The sequence below is a fragment of the Calypte anna genome, chromosome 3 (assembly GCF_003957555.1).
Source record: "Calypte anna isolate BGI_N300 chromosome 3, bCalAnn1_v1.p, whole genome shotgun sequence".
NCBI lineage: Eukaryota > Metazoa > Chordata > Aves > Apodiformes > Trochilidae > Calypte > Calypte anna.
In genome coordinates, this window is record NC_044246.1 from 14,604,530 (window position 1) to 14,629,845 (window position 25,316).

At 37.7% G+C, this 25,316-nt stretch overlaps 1 protein-coding gene across 6 annotated transcripts in view; it reads left to right on the plus strand.

The window, feature by feature from the left end:
- Nucleotides 1-25,316, plus strand: part of ZFAND3 (zinc finger AN1-type containing 3) — a 139,673-nt gene that overhangs the window by 101,797 nt on the left and 12,560 nt on the right. For 4 of the 6 annotated variants that reach the window (XM_030447240.1, XM_030447238.1, XM_030447243.1 and 1 more), the window contains one exon: nt 16,664-16,837. In XM_030447240.1, the coding sequence (XP_030303100.1) occupies nt 16,664-16,837 (174 nt within the window). The remainder of the gene's footprint in view (nt 1-16,663; nt 16,838-25,316) is intronic. The other 2 variants (XM_030447241.1, XM_030447239.1) reach the window with 1 other exon arrangement.

The window sequence follows — 25,316 nt, forward strand, 5'->3', positions numbered from 1 at the left end:
AGCTGAACTGTTGTTATTCTACATATACATGTTCTTAGCTTGTAGAAGATGTGTGATGATGCAGGTTGGCTTGGTATGCAGTGAAGAAAAACTGTGTTACCTTGCATATGATGCAGTGCAGACCTCTCAAGTTATGCATGATAATCTGTGACAATGCTGTGAGTATTGTTTACCAAAGAACCCTCTAAGCTTGGCATTGGAAGGTACTGGATCCAAGTTCTCCACAGTAAGAAGACCGGATTTTCTTTTCTGCCTGTCCATGGAGATGCATCTAAACAGGATGGAATGTTTGCCAAACTGATCTGCTTTTCTTATGGTATAACTAAGTTGTATTTTCTGTATATGTTAGCTGTTGTAATGTTTAACTCCAGTTTTCATTGCAGGGTAATTTAAAAGCTTTCTATGATGCTACGGATACTGAAAACTTAGTGTACTGTTTGAGTGTTTTTTAAAATGTGTTTGGGATTATCAAAAAGACAAGTAAGTCCTCTGTTCAGAGTGTCAAATGGCAACAGTAGAAGGTCCTTAGAATAAAGCAGATGAAGCTACTAGATATGTTAAAAAATAACCATTAAATGGTTGGCTAACTTGTCTCAGTATTTCTCTTTCAGCTTTTGCTAATGTTTGGTCCCTACATGCTTCTATGTTACTCATTTAGCAAGAAAGTAATGAGAACTTCTTAATTTGATGCAACAAGATTCATCTTCAGTCAACTAAACCTAATGATTCTATATTACCTCATTTTCCCCCAATTTTTTTACACTGTTTGCTGAGTGATCTGCATATATTTTGTAGTCCCTTACACTAGTAAACCTGTTACCAGGAGCTAGTTTACATCTCTAGAGCTTAAATTTTCAGCAAACTTTAAAAAAAAAAATAAAAATCACCAAGTTTTCAAAGTCTGCATTTGGGAATCCAGATACATATGAGAACTGAAAAGAAAACATTGGCTACAAAATATTATCCAGAATTGGTATGACATCTTGAGGCATAAGCAGTAGGCAGTGTAGGTGAATATTTCATGGTACATTCACTTCATCCTAGTGTCTGTTCTTAGAAAGCTGTTTAAGTGATACAAGTAATATTTGTCAATACTGCACATTGTATATAAACTGCTTATTCTGTAAGTATTCTGCATTTCTCTTGTTTGGAAGACCTTTGAAGGGGAATGTCTTGGTGGAATTACTTTTTGTAATTTTCCCTCCTTTCGAGCAGTTTTCCTCTAAAATCTGCCATATATCAGCATTTGAGACAGAAAATTAGAAATAAGACCTCTTTATATTGTATCTAGGTTCCCATCAGGAGTGTATTAAGGGAAACACAAAGCTTTCATATTTTATTAGCATTAATATAACTATTGAAGAAAGATCAAAACAATAAGTCTGTCAAGACACAGGAAAAGTTTTCTTACCAAAGAAAAGGTTTTACATCATGCTTTTGTCAACTTGCATGCTCAAGTAGCTATTGAGAAAAAATTGTATTATGACACCAAATAGTGTTTTTTTTCATTCTTCTGTTCATCAGAATCACTGCTGTTAAAAGTATTTCTGTTCTGAAGTGTGCCTGTAGGACAAGTGTTTTAAAGAAAAGTTTGGATGATGCCTTAAAGGTTTTTGAGAGCCAGGATTCTGAAGATGTTGTAGGAAAAAAGATGGGACTGTGTGGCTTAGTGTGTAGCTTCTTAGTTATTTTGATTTGTTTCTTAATAGTCAGGTAATGTTATGATTGATGGCTGATACTTAGAGGCTTGCTGTAGCCAATAGGGCACTCAGGTCACATTTTTGTTGGGTGCCCATGTCACTAAAGTGCAGTACTAAGTGGCATGCTACTCTTCTGCTGTACAACTTAGAGATGATTTAATATGCAATTCTAAACAAACAAGTTTGTAAACATTTTCATGCAGCTTAAAAAAACCTTAAAAGAATTGGTGGAACTATGTGAACGTATTCAGTTAAGTTTTATTGTGGTAGAGAGGATAGTAGAAACAAGCAGATAAAATGCAGTGATTATAGACTCAGTTCATATATTATATCCATAAATTTGGTAACTTATAAAATACTGTATTTCTCAGTAGCGGTTCATGAGAAACATTTATCTTTAATGTATGTGCAGATAGCCCACATTTTGTGAGGGTATCTGTCCTAGGTTATGTAGGAAGAAAATTAGGAAGGAAAAAAAAGCCCAGCTGGAGCTCAGCTTGGCTACTGCCATAAAGGACAGCAAAAATGTTTTTACAAATAAATCAATAATAAAAAGAGAGTGAGAGTGCATCTCCATCTCTTATTGCATGCGTGGGGGAAACATTGCAATCAAGGATGAGGAAAAGGCTGAAGTACTTAATGCCTTCTTAACCTCCAGCTTCATTAGTCAGACCAACCACTCCCAGGGGATTCAGCCCCCTGAGCAGAAAGATGAGGACGGAGAGCAGCACAACCCCCCTGTAATGCAGGAGGAAGCAGTTAACAAGCTGCTGGAGCACCTGGACACCACAAGTCTATGGGGCCAGATGGGATCCACCCGAGAGTATTGAGGGAATTGGGAGAGGAACTCCAAAACTCTCTCCATCATCTATCAATAGTCTTGGTTAACAGGGGAGGCCCCAGACACCTGGAAGCTTGCCAGTCTGACCCATCAACAAGAAGGGTCAGAAGGAGGATCAGAAGAGCTACAGACCTGTACAGTGCCTGTAAAAATTATGGAGTGGTTCACATTCAATGTGCTCACACGGCAAGTGCAGTTCAGCCAGGGGATCAGGCCCATCCAACCCAACTGGTTCAGGAAAGTCAGGTTCTGCTTGACCAACCTGGTCTCATTCTGTGGCAAGGTGACCTGCCTAATGGACGAGAGGAAAGCTTTGGATGTTCTCTACCTGGACTTCAGTAAAGCTTTTGACACTGTCTCCTGCAGCATTCTTCTCGAGAAGCTGGTGGCTCATGGCGTAGACACTTATACTCTTGGGTGGGCTAAAAACTGGCCATGTGGCAGGGCCCAGAGAATTAAGTCAATTGAGTTAAATCCAGATGGCAGTCCGTCACCAGTGGTGCTCCCCAGGGCTCAGTTGTGTGGCCAGTCCTGTTCAGTTAAAGATCTAGATGAGGGGATTGAGTGCTGCTTCAGTAAGTTTGCAGATAAAACCAAGTTGGATGGGAGTGTTGATCTGCTTAAGGGTAGAAAGGCTCTGCAAAGGGATCTGGACAGGCTGGACCGGTGGGCCATGGTCAGTAAAATGAGTTCTAACAAAGCTAAATGCCAGGACCTGCACCTACCTTGGTGACAACAACCCCGTGCAATGCTACAGGCTTGAAGGGAGTGGCTGTGAAGCTGCTGGGCAGAAAAGGACCTGGCAGTACTAGTCAATAGCCAGCTGAGTATGAGCCAGCAGTGTGCCCAGGTGGCCAAGAAGGCCAACTGCTTCCTGGCTTGTGTCAGGAACAAGGAGAAGGGAAACAGTCCTGCCCCTGTACTCAGCACTGGTGAGGCCTCACCTCAAGCACCCTCACTACAAGGAAGACACTGAGCTGCTGGAGCGAGTTCAGAGAAGGGCAACCAAGCTGGGGATGGGTCTGGACAAGAAGGCCTGTGAGGAGAGGCTGAGGGAACTGGGAATGTTTAGTCTGGGCAAGAGGAGGCTGAGAGGAGACCTTATTGCTCTCTACAATTACCTGAAAGGAGGTTGTAGGGAGGTGGGTGCTGGGCTCTTTTCTCAAGTGGGCAGTGATAGGAGGAAAGGAAATGGCCTCAAGTTGCACCAGGGGAGGTCTAAACTAGATCTGAGAAGAATTTCTTTACTGAAGTGTTAGAATGGGTTGCCCAGAGAGGTGGTAAAATGACCATCCCTTGAAAGATTTTAAAACTCTGTAGATGAGGCCCTTTGGTATGCGCACCAGTGGGTGATACAGATATATATTTATATATTTTTTTTTTGGGGGTGGCGGGAAGGGGAGTAGGGATGTTGTTGACATTTGGATGCAGTGATCTTAGAGATCTTTCCCAACTGTGACAATTCTGTGATAGATGGGTGTGGTGATGTTTATATTGTGTAAGATTACACTGTCTGTTTCACTGCTCTATGCTTTTTCTAGTTTAAATTCGATTCTGGAAGATGTAAATAGTTCTTCCACTGCTTGAGCAAAGCTGTTAAATGGGTGTATGGTCTTTTTTTGAACTTTCCACGCTATTGGTGTTCTTATATTAAGAGGTGTGCTTGATTGTAGCAGTGCTAGAAGTCTAAACGCTTTGAGGCTGAACCTATATAATTGAGAAGTCAGTCTCTGAGGAGTTATAGAAAGAGCAGGTTGTGGACATAGAAACATACAAAGCTGCAGTCAGATAAACCCAAGAAACTGTTACTTTTATATGATCAATTTTTTATCCATCTTTATGTGTTGAGTAAGGACAAAAAGAGCACTGGTGAGATTATTTTTTGTTTAATTGCTCTGAAGTGTTAAGCACTTCAGCCAAAAAAAAATAAAATGGAATGGTCTTTATATAACATCTAAGTAATTTTAAGGTGTGTTTTTCCAAGGGACTTGAAAAATGTTTAGTGTTTGACTTCTGGAGGGCATTGTGTTAAAAATCCAACCTTCTTGGAGCTCTCTCACCCACAGGAAAGTGATGATAGAACAGCTTTTGAGCAGCATAATAAATCACCCAACCCTGGCAATAATAGTGCCCATTAGGGACACTCCTTTTTTATTTTTTTTTTCAGCTCAGTTTCCTGCTGTACTAATAGAACAGTGCATCAAGCAAGGCTGTAAATAAAAGTTATAACCTAATAGGTGGGCACTGAAGTGGAACGGACAGGAGCTGAGGCATGCAGGCCTTATTACTGCTCATCAGCAATTATAAACAGGATAAAGTGTCTAGGACTTGCACTGGTGCACCAAGAGCTAATAGAGGCTGGGAGATGACACCGTGCTGTGATCAGGTGATGCATGTTCACAGGTTTTTATTATCTCATCCAGGTGCCTATTTCTGTGATGTGTTGTGTTATCTGTTCATTGCTTCCATATCTATCTGGATGGATAAGAAGCTTGAACCACATATACTTGAGGTTGCTCTTTTGACCATGTGCTTTGCATTAGTTGCCAGTACTGGTTATCTAAGAGATTCACAAAGATATATAATAATTGTAGATTAAAATCCTCCTAATGGTAAGGATCATAATAGTCATATCTGTAAACATATTCAAAGACTTTCTGTAATTGTAGGATTTATTTTCACTCTCACGTTGTTCAACTTCACAAAATCACCCTCACTCATTAAAATTGTGGATACGGTCACTTGAACTATCTTTTACACTTTTACATGCATCCCATGTGTTTTATACTAAATGTGTTATAATCACTGTGGTTGAAGAATCCAAAGAGATGGACCTGGGGTCAGCTCATCAAAAAGTTTGTTAAAAGTCAGCTATAGCTGTGATGATCCTTGCCTCTGAGTTATAAAAACTTCAGCTATTCTTGGGAAGGTTTTTAAAAGCTTGTTAGCACACAGTAATTGGTAATATTCACAAAAATGTCTTTCTTGGTCTTTTATCTATCACAGAGAGTCTAGCACATTTTTGTGCTAGACATCTAAATCTTCTCTTTACTAAACCATTGTGAAAAAAAGGCCTTGAAATTTAGCCTGTACTTGCTTTAATCTAAAGAGAAGTTTTGTAAGCATCTTCATAGTTCATACATCAATCACTCACACTGCTTACTTCTGAAGAGAATTTTTTTCCAAGTAGTGGAAAAAATAAAAATTCAGAAATAAAAAGGTGTGCAACAGCATGACAGCATGTGAAGACAGTGACTTCTGTCCTTGTCTATTCAGTAGAGCCAGGATAAAATAAATAGATTTATTTTTCATTAGGACATTAGCTCAGAAATACTTCTGTCTGCCTGTGTTAAAGTAAACTAAGCTGAGATGAATGGAAATTCATCCGTTTCATAGTTAGCATTCTTTTGAAATTAACTTTCATACTTACTGGTTCCCAAGTGTTCCTTTCTTTTGCACCACTCATAAAGTGAAAGGTAGTACCAGATGATAGGACGATGGTAGGCACTGTCTCTGGATTAGCTGTGTTAGGGAGAGGATAGCTGGCAAATCAAGGGTAGAGATTTTTCCTCTCTAGTTGGCACTAGAACAGGGATCCACAGAGGCTGTGAAATCTTAGTCCTTGAAAATCTTTTAACGTGACCAGGCCCTGAGCAACCTGATCCAGCCTTGATGTTTACTCTGCATCAAGCAGGAGTCTGGACTAAGTGGCCCACGAAAATCTGTTCCAACGTGATTTTTTTCAATGACACTAACAGAAGATATCTGAGTGATTAAAGGTATTTAGTCTAACCTCAACAGCATTCATAGCACTTAATAAGAGCTGAGGCAGGTAGGCTGTACAACTACATGGGAGCATTTAGAGCCTTAAGCATTGCAGAAAAGTCAAGAGAGAGACTCTTGAAAAGATGGGAGAGTCAGGATGGTCAATGCAAACTGAAGAGGTGGGAGAAAGGTCATTGCACCAGGATTCTCAGGCCATGAGCAGGATAGATGAAGTGCATTTGAGTAAATAAATACTCTCCTGTCCTGAAAAAAAATTTATCCTGCTGCCTTTATCACTTTCTCACCTCTTTTCCTATATATGGTTTTCAATCTTTGGTGAGATCCTTGCCAAATATTAACCTATATGTTTTAAAGATAATTATCTTTTCAAATTCATATATGACCACATCTTTGCATTAAAGTCTTGGGAAATTATAACAAAGAATTTGTCCCTGAATTTATTGAAACAGAAGAGTAAAAATTTTATCCTTTGGGTATTTTTATTAAAATGAAAAAACTTTACCTTTTATGTTTTTTCAGTGGTTTCATGCCATGTTTAGTTTTCAGAACTAACAGGATCTCTTTGATCAGTTGACCTGTGACAGTAGTACACAATTATTATTAGAGAATATACATCAATTAACCATACTTGGCGTGATGCTCTTAACAGCTCTGAATTCCTTGTTTCATTACCAGCATCCACCCACAGACTGCTGGAAAGCCATTTCCAAATAATAAAATTGCAGCTTGTAACTTTAAATAAACCACATCAACTTTAATTTCAAAGGCAAAGAAATCAGGGTTACATGTCTTGTGTTTCCCACGTACAGCCACTTCCTAAAACTTAATTAAAATTTATATTGGAACAGGACTGAGTGAGATCAGGGTTTGCTTTAATTTTTATTGGTCTTGCCCAGTAGCAAGAGAGTATGGATAATGTGGCAAAGAATAGTTGAGATCATTAAGTTCAGACTCAGTGAGGAACTCTAATCCTCTCAGCCTAAAGAACTGGGTTGATTTTTCTGCAGTATGATGCAGTCAGCACCTTCATCTGATCTGCAAAGATCAGACAGCATTTTTAGGGGCATGCTTTAACAAATGAGACACAGCTTTTTATCATTTTAAATTCATTATTTTGTTGCACTGTTTTTTTTTATCAAATTCAGTATTAAATAACTGTCCTGAAGTATATTTATAAAAACACATAGACTTACATTTGCCTTTTAATATTTAATTATTTTTTTTAATTATCCTAAAATAAAACATGTAGCATGTAGGGAGCTAAACCATAATCCTGTTACTGCTGTAATTTTTGATATGGAGGCAGTGCCCCAAGGGTTTCATCTGACTCTTGGTGAAGGCCTCTGTTCTGACTAATGATTTCTGTAAGCCTCAGGCAGATGTTAAGTAAAAGTTTCACTATTTTCCACTTATACTAAATTTCTTAAGGACCTTAAAAATATATGGAAGTAGCTTTAGAGTCTCTTGGAAGTATGCTTAAATCTGCCGAGCATATATATGGGAAAGTGTATTCCTGCAAAGTGAAGGCTTTATAAATATTTCTATGTTTAGTGAATTGTCACACAACCATCTTGTTCCTAATAATTTTCAAAATTATTTTCCATAACAAAGGTAATAACCTATGATCACTTGGGGCAGAAAGGGGTTAAAAAAGAGCTGGATGTAAGATCCAAGGCAGTCCACGTACTATTATATTGTCTGAGTTTCATTGATCTGCTCTGCCTCTCCCTTTGTGTAGATTTGGTCTTTAGTTCAGGCTAGTGTGGATGCTTCCCAAATACCTCCTTTCAAAAAAACAACTGGCCAGTAAACCAGCCTGACTTCTGATGTATTGTAAACAGTAATCGTGTACAGAAATTGGTTTTTCCTCACAAAAATTGCTCGAGAAATTAATACAAAATATAAACTGATTTTTTTTAAGCTTTCTTTAAAGTAACTGAATCAACACCAGGTGGGTTTTGAAGATAGATTAGCTATATGCTTCAGAACCTACTCTTAATGCGTTCAGTAAAATTTTCATCAAAATACAACAGCTTCTAGGGTTTTTTCCCTTCGACATCAATCAGTTACAGACCTTGGAATTATAGTCTCATTGCAAGATTTCTGTTGCTAATGGCATCACTGAAGTTCTGCAGTTAATGACAAATAAGTTTTTGGAAAGATAAATATTGAAATTATTTTTTTTTTACTGCTTGCAGGCGAGACTTCTTCACAATTTCTCTTCTGAATCTGTGTCTTAGCCTTGGAAAACCATCATTTCACCAATGGAGGGAAGGTTGTACTAAGAAAAACTCAGTGTATGAATGAAAAATAACAGAGCAAGTAGTTTCTATATAGAACTGGTTTTAGGCTATTAGTTTGAAGAATTGCCTTCCCGAATACTGTATTACCATCTGATTGATGAGGCCATAGTTGGAGTATACTACTTGGATTTTGAAGCAGAACACCACTGCTTATTTATGCACTCTTGAGCTGACTAGTGAATACACATTATTTATAGCATTATCTATTTTTGTTAATGCAATATTAGAGAATTTCAAAAAGCATAAGAGGGCTCTCAAAGTTAACAAAATCAAAACTATGATATTGCTAGATGCTTTTGAATTTCCCATTTTATCCAGTGTTTGTGAGCTTTCATACATATATTAATATATCTAAATATGTCTTTGAATTCTAGTAAGTAGTCTTCAGGTGCTTTGGAATGGCCAAGATCATTATTTGCTTTCATAATCTTTTCATCACGTATATTTCTGTGTTACAGCTTTTTTCCTTTTTGTTTCTGTTCTTCCATTTAGCTAACTGTATTTGTACCTTACTCCTTCAGTTAATAAACTTGTTCCGATTACTTAGGCTACTTATGATAGCAGTTTTTCTCCATTTTTAACTGGCATCAGAATATGCCTATGTCCCTCTCCCAACCCTGCCTTTATGCTGATAAAATACAGAATTAATAACAAGAAAAGAAGTTGAAATTGACACTTTTTTTTTTTTTTTTTTTTTTTTGTAAACTAATGAGTTTAGAGTTGTGGCCTTTTTTTTTTCAGCCTTTTTTAGGGTTTGGTATTTATAATAGTCTGAATACATGAAGGGCTTGAGATGCTGTTTGTCAACTATGGAAAAAAAGCCAAAACCAACAACTCAAATCAGCTTCTCTTGACGCCCTTAGAATAGTATCAAGTTTCTGCACTGTATTAATTGCTCCCAGTAATCAAGACAACAGGAACTGAGGGTCATTCCTGCACACATGAGCAGTCACTCTGTGTGTGATGTTGCTCTCAGGATGTTTAACACATCCTTCAGCTGTTTTCCCCTTGTAGCAAGAGATGGGTAGTGGCAGTGAGCACATCTCCAACCTTCTCGCTCTCATCTGTGGCTGTGGGCTCTGGAGGTTCACAGACTTGGCCCATTGGTGTAATTCCGGGAAGGAAACCCTATTACCTCTCTTCTAAATAAACAAGGCCCTGCTTTCAGTCAGCAGCAATAGCAGTGACCATCGCTTTAGGAAATGTTCCACTAATAGCTGAAACTTCATTCAGCTGGGTTAATCCATCAAATGAATACTGAATACTTTTAAATATGTACTTATTTATTTCTCAAACATTTTAACTTAAATTAATATTTCCATAAACTAAAAGACATGTTGACATCAGAGAGTATCGAGGAAGTAATGCAAGAATTTAACTGTAAAACAGGTGTAGTACACAGGAACCTGTAAATATGAAGTGAAAACTAATTAAGTTTTCTCTTAATTAAGCAATTATGAAATTTATAGAAAAAGGTTAATAGAGATTTTTTGCACTTTTTCTAATGATCTCTTAGCTGAAATGCATGCAATAGCCTGTGTAACTCACCATTTGTCACACAGTTTCCAATGTGCATTTCATTCATTTGGGTTACTGGCTCTAGATTAATCTCTTCTGTTTCATTAGGAATTGTAGTTAGTAGCCTCATAAAGTCACAGTGCAGTACAGTGTACTTCCTTTTTAACATGATACTACCAACAGTATAGCTTCAGAGGAAAACAAAAAATGTCAGAAGTAGGAAGGAATTAGTATATACATTTTTGCTTTATTTTTTATTTTTATTTTCCCATCCATGAATCTCAGAATTACAGGATGGCTGAGGGTGGAAGGGGCTCCTGGAGACAACCTCCTTGTTCAGAACAGGCTGGGGGCCATGGCTGGTCAGGTTTTGAGAACCTCTGAGGATGGACCAACATGTGACAGTGTCTGGTCTCTCCTGTAGTAAAGAGTCTTCTCTTACATATAAGTGGAATGCTACTATAATCATATGGTTATTCTTCCACATATTTCTGTTTTCCTGAAGTTGTTTTCACACACATAAATACAGTTTTAACTTGAGAGGTTTAATTTTTGAAGTTTGATGAGAAACACAGATTAGGTTCAAGCATTTAAAACACTGAGGGAAAGCAGCTGCCTGGTTTCCTAAGGAAATAAGACCCTCAGTTTGTCTGACAATAGCTTCTCAATCTCCTGGGTTATTTTAATCAAATTTCAAAAAGGTACCAAGTTCTTCAACAAACTAGTTCCACATGCAGGTTTTGTGAAAATGGCAGTTTAGTACTTGAGGAGGGCACCCGTGTGACATGATGGTATTCAGTGTCCCTGTTGAAGTAACCCTCAGCTGTGGCTCACCTCCCCTCTGTGTCAGACCAGGTTGCTTTTTGGGGGATAACTGGTGGCTGGGGGACCCACCTTGTCCTACCTGTGCTTCCCGTTGTCGAGATTCAGGTCAGGTGGAGCTGCTGGACTGCAGTAGCATGAGCTCAGTCACACTCCTATGCTGTTGGGCAGCACATTTGCTTAGCATAGCACTGTGCTTGTGTGCTGTAAGACATGCTGTCAAGTTACCCACATAGTGAAGTTTTGTGATGCTCTGTAGTGTTCATCTTTCTGTTTTACAAATGCCTGTTATAACTATGCCAGCAAAGTGCTTGGTGCTGCAAAAGTTTGAGTTTCCTCTTCTTTACTCCCAACGCATGTATCATGTATCAATCAACCATTTCATTTGGAGAAATGAAGCCATGCTATTGTTGAGCTCAAAACTAATGCTTGCACTCAAAGCAATACATGTGCTAATTTTTTAGCTATTTTCTAGTGTTCATTAAAAAGAAACCAAACATTTTAAGTCACTCTCTGTATTCTTAATCTCTATTGCAAAGGGGGGCAGACGGTTTTGCTGGCAGAGTTTGAAGCACATAGTAGTATTTCGCATTTGAAACATCTTGCAGCAACCATTTCCATTATGTCTCACACACAGCTAGGCTAAAATGTTGGGGGGTTTTAGTTGTTTGGTTGTTTTTACTCAGTAGGAATGGAAACAACTCCTGTTGAATGGCTTTGGCACTTGATGTAGAAATAATAACTTCTGTAATGCAACTTCTGGAGGTTATAATCTCCAGAGTGCTTTCACAGGGAGCCTTCTGAGGCAAACAAGAGGCTGACAGGACTTGAGTTCCATAGGGACTATTCCTATATAGTCTTTCCACTCCACATTGTTTAGGGACAATGGGTTTTAGTGCAATTGCTTTTAAATTCTAGGGTGTGTGGGGAGTAAATCAGTGAGATGGTAATGCTCTATCATGATAGTAAAAATAGGTAGTGTGGTTAAACATTACCAAAGGGTTTATGTAACAATTTTTGAGACATCTGTCTGTAGTGGTTTAAGAAAAGGTGAGGTAAATTCACAAGAGAAATTAATTTCTTATGAGCATGAGTGCTTCCAAGGAGGAGAATGCTTATGTTTCTGACTCAGCTTTGAGATGCAGTTTTGATTGTGTGAGGGGGTGAGATGTTCATCTGAACATAAATGTCAGAGTTTCCACAGCATTATACATCAGCAGGAGGAACTGTTATGGTCATGGTTGTTCAAACTTGGCTCATCGTATGTTAATCTTGAATTTCTGTCTCTTCATTAATAGTCAACAAGCAAATGTTTTTTATAAAAACTGTTAGTTTTTATGTTCATTTGAAGTGGAGAAGATTATTTTAAATGATGATTCTGATAAATGTGCTGGGAAGGATTTGTAAAGTGACAGTTTCCTCTAGATGACATTTCTAATGCACAGTCAACATGCCATCTAATAATGGAATAATGAAGGAAAAAAAATTCTGGCAAGAAGGTATTGCTCAAACTTAATGCTTGTTATGTATTCATTGTCTGTGACATGGACAGAGGTTTTTTTAACAGTTCAAGCTCCCTTTATTAAAATAGTTTTGGAGACAGTAGCAGTGATGTTTGAGGGTACATTCATTATAGCTCTTACTGGTGTTTGTACAGGCAGCTGAGATCATAAACGTCAGTCTGTCACTGTGATGGCTTCTTTATTAAAAGAAAAAAAACACCTGACTGAGTGCCTCAAAAGCTGTCATCAAACCAGAGATTAAACAGATCCATCTCGTTCTTGAAGCAAGCAGCAGCGGACGAAGACTCCTTTTTCTCTTACTACTCTCCCATCTCTTCCTTCTTTCCTCCTTCTCTGTTTGATCTTCTAAGCCCACATCTCTGCTGGGCTGATAGCTTCTTACCCTCTCCCCAAAATACCATGGAAGGGCCATTGTGATTGTTAGTGAAGCTGCAAATTGCTCAATGGCATCAAAATAAGAGAATGGCATTCGGCTCTGACAGCCATAACACCATTTATTTGGAAAATTTTGGTGGGAGAATGTGAGTAATGAAGATGAGAACAGTGACAGTAAGCTACAGATGTGTGTTTCTGTCCAAGACATAGCAGATTTTTTAAGAACACTACTCTGCTTGCTTCCTGACAAGCCTCTGCTTTCTATCTTGCTCACCTGAATTACTTTGTTCTCTCATTTCACATGAGAGTTTGATAGAGTTACCAAAGTTAGAGGAATCTTCATCAGATATAGATTAGAAGAATCTGTATTTCTTAAGTCTGAATTGATACACTGATGTGATAGTATCAATGGCAATTATTTGCCATTGATATTTTACAAAATTTCTTTGTAAAATTTTGGGGATGTCTATAGTTTTTCTTCATTGTGACAAAAAAGTTTTCTCTTTTTTGACATTGCAGGTAAAAGGAAAGTATTCTTTTTTTTGTTTTTTTCCTCAGACTGGATAATTTCTGGTTTAGGACTAATGCTAAAATACAAGTTGAGTGTGGAAAATGTTTCTCAAAAGCAAAGCAAGAAATAATTCATGTTTAACATGCACCCTTCTAAGCAAAGACAGTATCAATCAATGGCTGAAAGAATCCTCTTCTCTGTACCCATTTTTGATTGTTGAATATTTTACACTGAAGATTTACACGAGTCCAGTTGCAGCACTTCATCCTGCTCCTAGGGATTTGGGTGTTTTTTTTTTTTATTGCAGTCCAGGTGGTATAGCTTTGTATGACAATGTCCTTTTTTAGCAAGATCTCTGAAATTTAATGTTGCAAGATTCCATGTGCTGGAAGATTTATTTGGTATTCTGTATTGCTATTTGTGTCATTATTGTGGAAGGCAATGTGATCTAGAAGAAACTCTTGCTGGACTGAATTTGAAAATTCTGATTTTTAATCTGTGCTTTCTCATTCTTTGTACTTGCCCCTGATAAGATGTGAGCGTGGATACTGTTGGTCTGTTTTGTAATGAGTATTAGCTTGTGCTCGTGTGTTCAAGGCACCATGCAGTCCGGGATTAGATAGCAGGCACTGTCCTCAAGAGTAAGGTTTAGTTTACCTCAATCTTAACATTGTTTAATTTATGGCAAAAAAAAAGATACACGTTTCAAAAAATGAGAGACCCAAATTTTCATTTGTTTTCATTTCTATCATAGTAAGCAGCTTTTAATAATATTCAGGATAATATTCAGTGATTAGCAATTAAAAGGAAACGTATAATGAAATATTTTAATTACAGGACTGCTAGCATGAGTTGATGGAGCTGTTTTTCTCATTAAGGCACACAGCATCACTAACTGGTTGATTCATGCACATGAATCCCTTATTTGGACTTCATCATAAGCAGACCACTAAGGTTTCCATTGGCTTAATTCAGAATGCCAAGTTCACTTCTGAGAAATACCAGAAAGGTAGATGTTTCCAGAAGAAAAGATGTATGGAAGACAGCTATTTCAAAATGGCAGCCTGTGTCATGAATAAACTATAATTCATGTGTTTCCCTATATTTGGCAACAAGGTGGGCTGGAGCAGATTTCTACTGAACCCTGACTCAGCCAGGACACAGCACGTGAGCTGTCTGATGCTCCCTGCTGCATTCAATGCCAGGCAGCTCTTCATGCACTCAGAAAGCAAGTGTCCAGTGGTAGGACTGCTGAGCTGGGATCACTGCAGGCTGTTTATAGCATTTTTCTCTTGGATCATCTTCTGCATAGAGTTAATTAATACAGGACCAGTTGTTCCATAACTGCAATAATTCACTGCACACTGTCTGCCCCTTCGAGGCTCCCGCACAGCTAGGAACGCTGAGGTGGAGTGCGTTGCCTACTGAGTGTTGGCTCAGGCCTTATAGATGTATTTTGTAGGGTCTAAGTTGTCATCTACAACATTGATCAAAAAAAAGGCTGAATTGAGGCACGCATCAGATAAAATTATTGCAGCTTAATAAAAATTTATCACCTGTATATTGTGCAGAAAGTGGCTCATGTTTCCATTAAACGTGAGATTCGGGAACTTCGTACGTACTGAAAAGCCAAGCACCTTTTCAGCATACCTTAAGAGCAATGTGAAAGAAATAAAGTGGACCCAAGTGAGCTGGGTTGGATAGTCATGGCTGTAGTATTGGGGTCCAACAACTGGGAGAACATTGTGAGATAAGGTCTGGAACACAGGTAAAAAAAAAGTTCATATCTACTGCATGTGAGGAACTGGGCAAAGTTAGCAGAGCACACTCTGGAGAGAGCAGCCAGCAGATACTCTAACAGATATTCATAGTCTGACTTTATTATATATTTGGTCAAGGAAAGGCATGATATTGATAACCAGTGGATCAGATAAGATTGTTGAAATAACAAGCATGTGGACCATGTTTTAGCCACAGTGGTTAACTTTTACTAGCTAATCCAGGACAGCTAATGCAAAGTAGTTATGTTTTCTGCAAGCACAGGACACCATTCAGTGGACACCTAAATAAAGGTAAAAACATATTCAGTAGGCTGCTGTCCTGACAAAACTACATATGTTGTCTTAATGGTCTTTCAAAATGGATTTAACTGAACTAGTTTGTTTGGTTTTTTTTAACTTGATCACCATGTTGCACTAGAACACTAACTGATTGCAATAATGGCTTTCAGTGGTTAGTCTCCTTGCATTGCTACTGCAAAACTTTAGTTTTTACTATAGTTTGGATTAAATAGTTTGCAGCTTCTATTTTTTAAAAAAAGTTCAAAATTGATTCCACTGTGCACATGCTTGGCACAGTGACATGAGTCAGATTGCAAAGTGGCAGATCTGCTGAAATCCACTGCCACTGACATAACACAAAAAAGACATGGGCATCCCATGTTCCTGTCTGTAATGTGCATTTCACATGCTACTCTAAAGCTCTGGTCAGCATATTCTCCATTGTAAAAGAACAAAAAAATATTATATATATAGTATAAAACCTGAAATAACACTTTCCTGAATTTTAACTTCTTAAGTTTTTCCACACACTATTTCCTTATAAGCTGAAATTGATAGTTATTAATGCAAATAATATTCTGTCTAATTCTTTAGAAATGCACTTTGAATTTATAGCATGCATGTACAGCTTGGTCTTATTTTGTTTGGGTTTATGTTGTTGGTCTATATTAATTTACATTTAAATTGTTATCCATGTGGAAAGAGAGGGAAGCACAGTATGGTGCTTTCATGGTACTGCCTTCAGTCATAAGAGAGAAAGTTTACATGCTGTGCCTTAAAAATCTCCCTCCTGCCCAGGGAAGAAATCGGTCAAACCTGTTTGCTTGTTTTTCATCAGCAGCCTCTTTGAGGTAGTTTGCACAGGGAGAATGAAGGAGGTTCTAAAGGAGAAACTAAATGAGAGGACAGATGAAGCCTGCAGTTGTTCAGGATGTTCTGTACTCTATATGTGTCTGTCCATGAGCCAGCCATGGCTGGAAGGAAGCTAATCAGTTCATTTTGTATTGCCAGCAGGAGGGGTTCTTATAGGGAACAAAGATAATTTGTCCTTTACTTGGTGCTCATTTTGATTGTTAAGGAAAATGTGTATATGCAATAGAATGAAAACTACCATGCTGCTCGGTGGTGACCTCAGCTGAAAGCAATATGCCTTCAATCTGCCCAAAGGTTTGCCTCAACGAGGAAGTTCTAATATTTTTCCTAAAATATTTATTGTGAATACAGCAGATTCACAGTCCGAGAGTGAGGCTTCTCCTGTGAAACGGCCACGGCTATTGGATGACAGTAATGACAGGCCTGAAGAAACCAGTCGATCCAAACAGAAGAGCAGACGCCGATGCTTCCAGTGCCAAACAAAACTGGAGCTGGTACAGCAGGAGCTGGGGTCGTGTCGCTGTGGTGAGTACCCCCTGGCAGCAGTCAGATTCCTGACACAGACGCTCTTGGGTCCGTATCAGAGGACAAAATGCAGAGAACACTTATATTTTGTATCTTTGAAGATAGTTTAAACAGAAGTTATGGCTTCTACCAGTAGCAAAAACTTATAATTAGTTCTTGTCTAATTTCCCCCTTAAAACTTTGGCCTTGATGTACTGCTTTGTCTCGAGAGATCTCGGTTGTTAATGAATTTAGCTTCACAAGTCCCTGTAAGGCTAAAGAGCATCATACCCTCTTGACAGGAGAAGAAGCACAAAGCACATTAGTAAATCTGCAAAGATGGCAAGGCTTTTACAGAGCTTAAAGGAACATAGGTCAGCATCTGCATTCTGTATTTTATAATTACGTTATTATTAGAGAGTTAAAACTCTCTAACTGGAAATATTTTCATTCTCACAGAGAGCTGTTGGGGAGGGGGGAAGAAACTCATTGTTCACCATACACTTAAAATCATCAAGCCTGGCATTTCCAAAGTTGGTATCACTCTTCAGCTAATTGAATTGAGGATGATAACCTCATGCAGACAGATAATCTCATGTTTCGTATTACATGCAAATAATCTTTCTGAAATAATAATTTATGTGACTGGATACCAGAGGAGATGCTCTCTCCTTCATGGAACAATGAGCATCTTGTTAACATCTTGTTTAAATGTTTGCATCAGATCCAGTGATAATGGGAGTGGTACTTTTACCTGCTTATTATTTTTTAATATAATGGTGTGTTGAAAGCTTACAGGTCTGCTCTCTGACCATGGTTGTATTGATACATTTGAAGAAGGTTGTTCAGTTACTTTATTGACTCTCAGCAGGGTGGATAGTTTCCCAAAGTTTTGCATCATGGATAGGAGCAATTCACATGGCAGCTGTGAAATGTAGAACATTGTATTAAAATGTTTTCTGGGTAGAAGGGGCATCTTTCTGAGCAGCAGTGGAGAGAGAAAGGATTGACTAAGGTAATTAGAGGCCCAGCTAATAAATTCCAGATTGAATACTTAAGTAAAGTGAAGCAACAGAAAACTGCAAAGATTCCATGTTATCCTTTGTTCATTTCCTCAGTGTCTGTCTTCAATCTGTAGTGATTACTGATGTGTTGTGCTCTTTTGGACATGAGACAGGTTTCGTTTCAGATATTGGAGCACTGCCATAGAACTCGCATAACGTACTTGTGAAGCCACCAAACATGAAACAGTACCCAGTAAGGTTTTGAAAGTGCCCAGTAAGGTTTTTTTTTATCATGCTGAAGAAATTCAGCACTATCAATGGCCCAGTTTGGTGTGGTTCTTTGTGCTCAGCATGGTAGAGGCAAGAGTTTCTGCTCTTGGTCTGCTCCTGTCATGTACCAAATGACTGAAGCTGCTCACATATACCTGCCTGAAATACAAGAATCCTCCATAATATTGGGAGCAAGAGAGTTTTACAAGTTTGGGAAGAACTGGAGAAAAGATGACAATTATGTTATATCCTTAGCATTTCCTGAATACTGCAGAATTGGCACTCTGTAAGAGCAATGAAGTTGAAAGCAGCTTCTTCAAAATCTACCCATTCATGTTTTTAAAATTGTACAACAACACATACATTTAGTTGGTTCCTTTCAAGTTTTCTTGAAGTAGTTCTGTAATTCAGTGTTGTGGTAATACAAATGTTGTAGTAATTATTCTTAAAATTGTTTCTACTGGCTATATACATTTTTAAAGTTCATAAAATGTGTTAGTAAATCATGAATGTGAAACAAAAAAAACCTGAGTGCCTGAGCAATAAGGAGAAAATGAAAAATTGCTTTCCTGCATTACATATTACATCCTATATATTTTAAAGGATGCATAATAAATATATTTCACATATTTAATTAGAGAAGTGGGAGGTAGGAGTCTGTTTCCATGCTGCTGTTTGATTAATCCTGTATTCACTTCATCTGTTGTCCATACAGAAATGCTCTCATATGATGTGAAAGTAAGCATACCCTGAACTACTTACTTTTAATAGTAATATTAATTAGAATCAAACAAAACCCTGCCACCAAGCAACATGGGTCATCTCAGCTTCACTGCTTTATGAATATTTACTAGTGTGTAGTTTTTGTCATTTTTAAAGAAGATGCCTTAGAAACCACTCTCACTAACTTTGTCCTTCTAACTGTAAAATCAGGTTGCTTTTAGGTCATGAATGACAAGTTGGATCAAAAACCCTGAGAAAGGAGTGATGGAAAGTAGGACAGAATAGATACGTATTAATATTCACTTAAAATGTTTTCCAAATCCATATGTGATCAGGTTATCCTTTCAATCATAATATGAAGTACAAGTAATGATGTGTGTGTAACTGGAAGTGATGGAAATATAATCAACTGGTATAAGATAAGCATTTATACTCTTCAGAAGAAACACTCAAGGTACAATATTGTTTGATTGGGACTTTGGGCCAGGGCTGTTAAACTTTTGGAATCTGAAACCTTAACTGAAGCACTGGGAAAAAACATGGAAAAAATCCTTAGCTTTAAATATTAAAAAAATTTCTGATATTCAGAATCAATAAAAAGGCATACACGATCTTTAGGACAAATGTGTGTGTTTGCTTGGCTTTAAGGAAAAATTATTAACCCCATAAATATTGTGTTGTTCCAAAGGTGTGTCTGAAACACTGTTGTTAAATTCCAAATTAACTCTTTAAGGCTCCAGAGAACAGCATTTTTATTGGTTGCAGTTACACATCTCATCTCATCTTGATATCAAAAGTGCTAGAAATCATCATCTTTTTTGATGACGTGTCCTGGTGACTCTTACAGTGACATTTTTAGTGAGACATAGTGGAAAGGAAAATCAATACATGCTGGGCAGTGTTTTAATACACCTGCAGATATTAATCCAGTGCACTTGGGACTTGTCCAATGTGGCTTTTAAACAGGGACAGAGAGAGTGGGCTGCTTCTTTACAAAAATTTGGAGAATTTTGGGAAAACTATCATAATGGCTCTTCTCTCTCCTGTTCAGAGAAAGGTATTGCTGCTGACCTTCTTCCCTTGGCACTACATAAAATTTTAGATGGATTTGATAGTGTTATAGAGCTTTGCCATGAAGTAAAACAATTCACCGCTGAGATGGGAGTTCCAGTAAGGGTCCTTCAAAATCAAACACAATGTTTTTCAGCTGTAGAAAGACTTGTTTATTTTCATACACACATGCTCTCAAAATCTTTTTTTACGCTGCTTCCACTCTGTGGAAGTTATTAACTGCTGACAAGAAATTCACATCTCATAAATAATGCTTAAGAGCCACTGCTGTATAAATTGAATGTGTTATGAATTGTGATGGGCCTTTTTGTAGCATTCTGTGCCTGGAGCAGGAAGAACAGAGGATGTCATTTTCATTAATTTCTAATGAGGTGCCAATTAAAGGCAAGGAAGGAACTCAGAAGGGAAGAGTCACAGAGCTCCCCTGAATCCTGTAGCCTGGGGCTGTCAAATGAGTGTGCTGCCAAGCCTCCTCTGAAAGTTCCAGTAAATTACAAACTCATCCAGAGCGCACACAGACAAATTCAGCTTCCCTTTGATCTTCAAAAGAGCAATTTGTAAGACGAGTTTTGAGTCTTTTCACACAGCGAACTGGGAGAAGTGATAGGAATTGTTAATTGCTGATGCACTTTGCAAGCTTCAGTGAGAGGGAGAAATTTTAAGATGAGTTTTCATCTTATGCCTCTCTGTCTGGATAACTTTTAAATCAACACTACTAGAACAAAACCAGCTTCCTCTGAAATGCTTGTAGATGACAGCTACACTAGGCACGTGTTCCAGACAGCAATTTGCTTTAGTTTTGATTGGGCCTTCCTATAGTTCAGTGTCTTAAATGGAGAACAATTTTATTGAAAAAATGTATTTTTTTTATATCAGGCAGTTATATCAGCAAGGAATTACAAGAATTATATTCTTCAAATTACATTCCATTACAGTATTTCTGCTGGAAATGTAAATAGTCCGTAATCGATCACCTATGATCCTTGATCTGAAAACTGTTATTTCAGTGATGTGATAAGCAGGCAGTTACCAGAGACTTGCTTAAAGACTAGAGGCAGCAAATTTGTGAGTTAAAGTAGCTATATAACACAGAGTTCTCAAGGTATTTTAGAAAAAGACTGATTGATTATTTGCAAATTAACACTAGAAATTTATGGGCTGTGTCTTAACTACTTGACTAGATGTGTAGTGCTACTAAAGTCATGTGCATTTTTTAAAGATACAGAGCTCTAAACTTCTAAGCTGTATAAACTATTGGCACAGAAACAATATCTTAGTTTTATGGCAGAGCTTTAGTATTTCACTGCAAAAAAGCATCTCAGCTATGGCTTGTGTAAGGCCAACACACATAAATCTGTTCTGGTCTCTAACATTGTTGGAGTTGTATAAGTCAGATGAAGATATTCTAGATGATCAGTAAAGGAATTTTATATCTGTTGTGTTAGATGCAGCCCTAGTTAGCAGTTAAAGAAAAATTAGTACAGTGTGCTAGCTCTTCAGCAGCTTTTTTTGTAGGATGTTTGCTGTTGTAGGCCACATGCTAGTGGACACATCTGTAGCCAGATTCCACGTATCCATAACTCTTGACAATCAATGGGGTGACCATGTTATCAGGTCCAGGAAAGTAAGCCTAGCTTTAGCTTCCACTGCCATGACCCAGAGAGATGTTGCTGATTTGTTGGTGTGCTTCTCAGGTAGGAATCTCAAGTTTTTAGTGTTCCTGGGCCTAAGTAGATGCTTAATAGGATGGGAAGATGTTGAAACCTTGCAGCTTGATCAGACTGTATTAAAAGAAACACCTGCTTGGTTGAGATGCAATCTGATCAAACAGGTGTTAGTAGTGTTTGTTTCCTGTGTGGACAGAAAACACTTCATTGGAGTTTTGCTGGCATAGGTTGTGTTGTAACAGGTTATAATTGCTCAGAATGTAGACAGACTTGAACAGTTATGTATTCATTGATGCTTGTGATGGAGACTGCAGTAACTACTAACCTCAGATATGGATGAGGGCAAAATGTATTGTTTTGCAGATTTTCTTTATGAGGTGTTGCCAATTATTGATTTTTGCCTAATTCTTGAATTGAAGGGAGGCACAGTCACAAGTGATCTCTTCAATAGGAAAAGGGGCTGAGTAAGGAAACAAGAGCCTAACTGCTGCCTCCCTGTGCATGGAACAAGGTCATAGCACCTTGCTGGAACCACCTTTATAAGGGTGTAACTTTCATTACCAATTTGTTAGGAGCTTTGTGTATCTTACTTCATCGACATAGATTGTGATTGACATAGATCATCAGTACAGCTTATTATGATGGAAATTTAACTGCTAAAGCATATCTCTAGAAAGAGGTTCCAAATTTTAGTTGTTGTAGTATATAAAGTGCTGCGTTTGCTGGATGTGACTTTAATGCAAACTGGATAAATGCCGTGTTAAATTCTTATTAGAAGTTGGTGAAAGGCCTCATCAAGGTGTGATCGAAGTGGGTAAGATTATCATGATAAAATGGCTTCTAGTTCTAACAAGTTTAATAGCAAGCTGCTTTCCACAACTTGGCAACATAGAAAATCAACATGTCTGAATGGCTGGTAACTCAATTTGTACCTGACTACTTTGTGGCTTGTTTCTTCTAAGATTAATACATAAAACCACTTAAGATTCTGCATTCTTTGATTAGATTAGAGGAGGGGAAGAATGAAAAACAAAGAAAGAAAAGAAAGTAAAAAAGAAGTAGTACAGATGTACATGTTGCATAGTACATACAGTTTGCTTTGATGACAAATTCATTTGTATAGAAAAATGAAAAATAAAAGAGAAGCTGAACTGTGAAAGAGTATAAAAACAAGGAGGCAGAAAGTCTGAGTCATCTTAAGATTACTTGCCCAGGGATGGAAAAAACAGTGTAAATAATGTTTAGCTATCTTGATTGAAACCAGAAAAAATAGGGGCAGCGGGACAGGTGATTATAAATTATGGAATCAGATGAAAAGAATCATTGTCCGAATGATTCCAGGGCACTACATTCCTTTGTCTGTGAACAGTAATCATGAGGGAAGTTACTCATGGGAAGAAAATCACAAATTTGAGAAGTCATTTGAAATAAGTAGCTCAAAGGAAGCTGACCTTAAGGTGATGAGGTAAAAAACCCATGGGGAAGACATTTATCTTACAGTAGAACAAAGTTAAAAACAAACTAGCATTATATTTCTTACAGAATATCCTACATCCTGTGCCATCTTTGACTTAAGTCTGGTGCATTTTAAAGATAACTTGGTGCTTGCCAAAATATGTATACACACACACACATAGAATTAATAATGGAAAGGACTTAAAAACATTAATGAGTGAATGCATGTTGAAGGAGATCCAGCCACCATGAGAAGGCATTATAAATAAGGTGCAAAAAATCTGCAGTCTTTGCAGAGACAGGAACAAATTTTATTTTTTTTTTTTTAATTTGGCAAACATCTCTTGTAAACTATTTCAGAAACTTGCCTTACATAATGTGTTTGTGTGTGTAAGTATATATATATACACATTGCTACACAAACACATAAGCATAGCAAGTATAAAAAAGAGAGTTCTGGTATGTTACTATGCTTATTTTTTCCACACCCCTGTTTTTAATTTAGTTCTGTATAAATTTGTAATAACCTGGCAGAACTATTTACTTGGGATTATTTCATTAGAATGGTTTGGGTTGGAAGGGACCATAAAGACCATCTCGTTCCAGCCTGCCTGCATGGACAGAAACGCCTCCCACCAGACCGGGTTGCTCCAAGCCCCATCCATTGTGAGCTTGAACATTTCCAGGGATGAGGCATCCATAGCTTCCCTGGCAGTCTGCTTCAGTGTCTCACCACCCCCATAAATGCAGAATTTCTTCATAACATCTAGCCTATATCTACCCTTTTCCTATTTAAAGCCATTACTCCTCGCCCTATCACTAAATTCCTCTGTAAAAAGTCCCTCCCCAGCTTTCCTTTAGGTCCCCTCCAGGTACTGAAGTGTCACTTAACCTTTAGTTTTGGTCTTCCACTAAATGAACAGTTAAGAGATAAAAAAGAACAGACTCATATCAAGCACTGAGTATTTCTGTTTGCCATCAGTAACAAAATGTGTTGACACAGAAGAGTCTGTACCTTTTTTTACAGATACAGTGGCAGCAAGTCTCGCTGTGATTCAGTAACAGAGCAGGTGGAAGGAAAACAGTTGCAGATTCTGAACTTGTGTAACAGAGCTGCTTTTTCATAAACACAGGAGATGAGGCACTTGTTTGGACTGTGCCAGAATAAATATGAAATTATTTTATTTACTCAGTTAATTTAGAATAAAAATGTCCATATCTAACAACTTCTTCATCCTTCACTAAGTTTTCCAACATGTTTTGAAAACTTTTTTGTAAAACTCAGTAATATATTAAATCATGGTTCCATTTCCATGAAACTTTTTTCTGTGGAGACAGATTTGTAGTGGCACTGGTAAATTCACTTTCTAGGTGGATAAGGTTTATCCAGCACAAACAAAAATGGCTTCAGGACATGATTATATGTTGGTATAACATATACTTCCATTGACTAAAATTAAATAGGCACACTGCATCTGGAGATTATGAGTCAGCCAGCTCAATAAGAAGTATTAAAGGAAAAATAAATCTTATTAGTAACTGGTTACATTCTGTAATTCTGGCAAGTCTGCCCAACAGACCTTAAGATGTACCATATTCAGTTCTGACTGTTCCCATGAGATAACTGCTCTCAAAATAGTACTTTAGCCTCAGCCATTCCACTAATGCTTAGCATCTTATCTTAATGTTGCTGCAAGTATTTAAAAAAAATATTTGAATTCAAACTCAAAAGGTATTTTTGTGTTTTGGGTTTTTTTTGTTTTATTTTGGTTTTATTTTAGAGAGATGTTATCCCAAGACTAATTTAATTGATAAGGTATTGGAGCTCTTAGCTGTAGCTGGTCTCTGAGTAATATGTATTCTGAAAATGCTAGAAATTAAGCAGTTAAAAGCAGATGACTGATGTATCATCAGTTCCAAGAATAGGACACAGAAAAACACTCTGGTGTCTGGGCTTTAGAAAAGCTGTCTACAGCTTTGGAAGTGTAAATGGAGTTCATGGTCTGCTTATAATTAGGAACTGTGAAATAGAGTTTGAAAAAGCTCTGGTACCCCAGCTTGTTCAGCAGTTCAGTGCCTGTAGTCCCAATCAATTGATGTAATTGAAATGGGCCAGTCAGTCTCCTAACTCCTAGAGTTCTCCTAAGATAAAATGAATTAGCATGTTCTTTTTAAAAACAAAAAAAACAAACAAAAAAAAGATTTTAGTTTGACACCACTGATGTGGTAAGTCCTTCAGTACACAACCTTCAGGTATCTTTTGCAAGACTACTACAGTATAAGGAAAAAATAAGCATTTTGTTGGTGTGC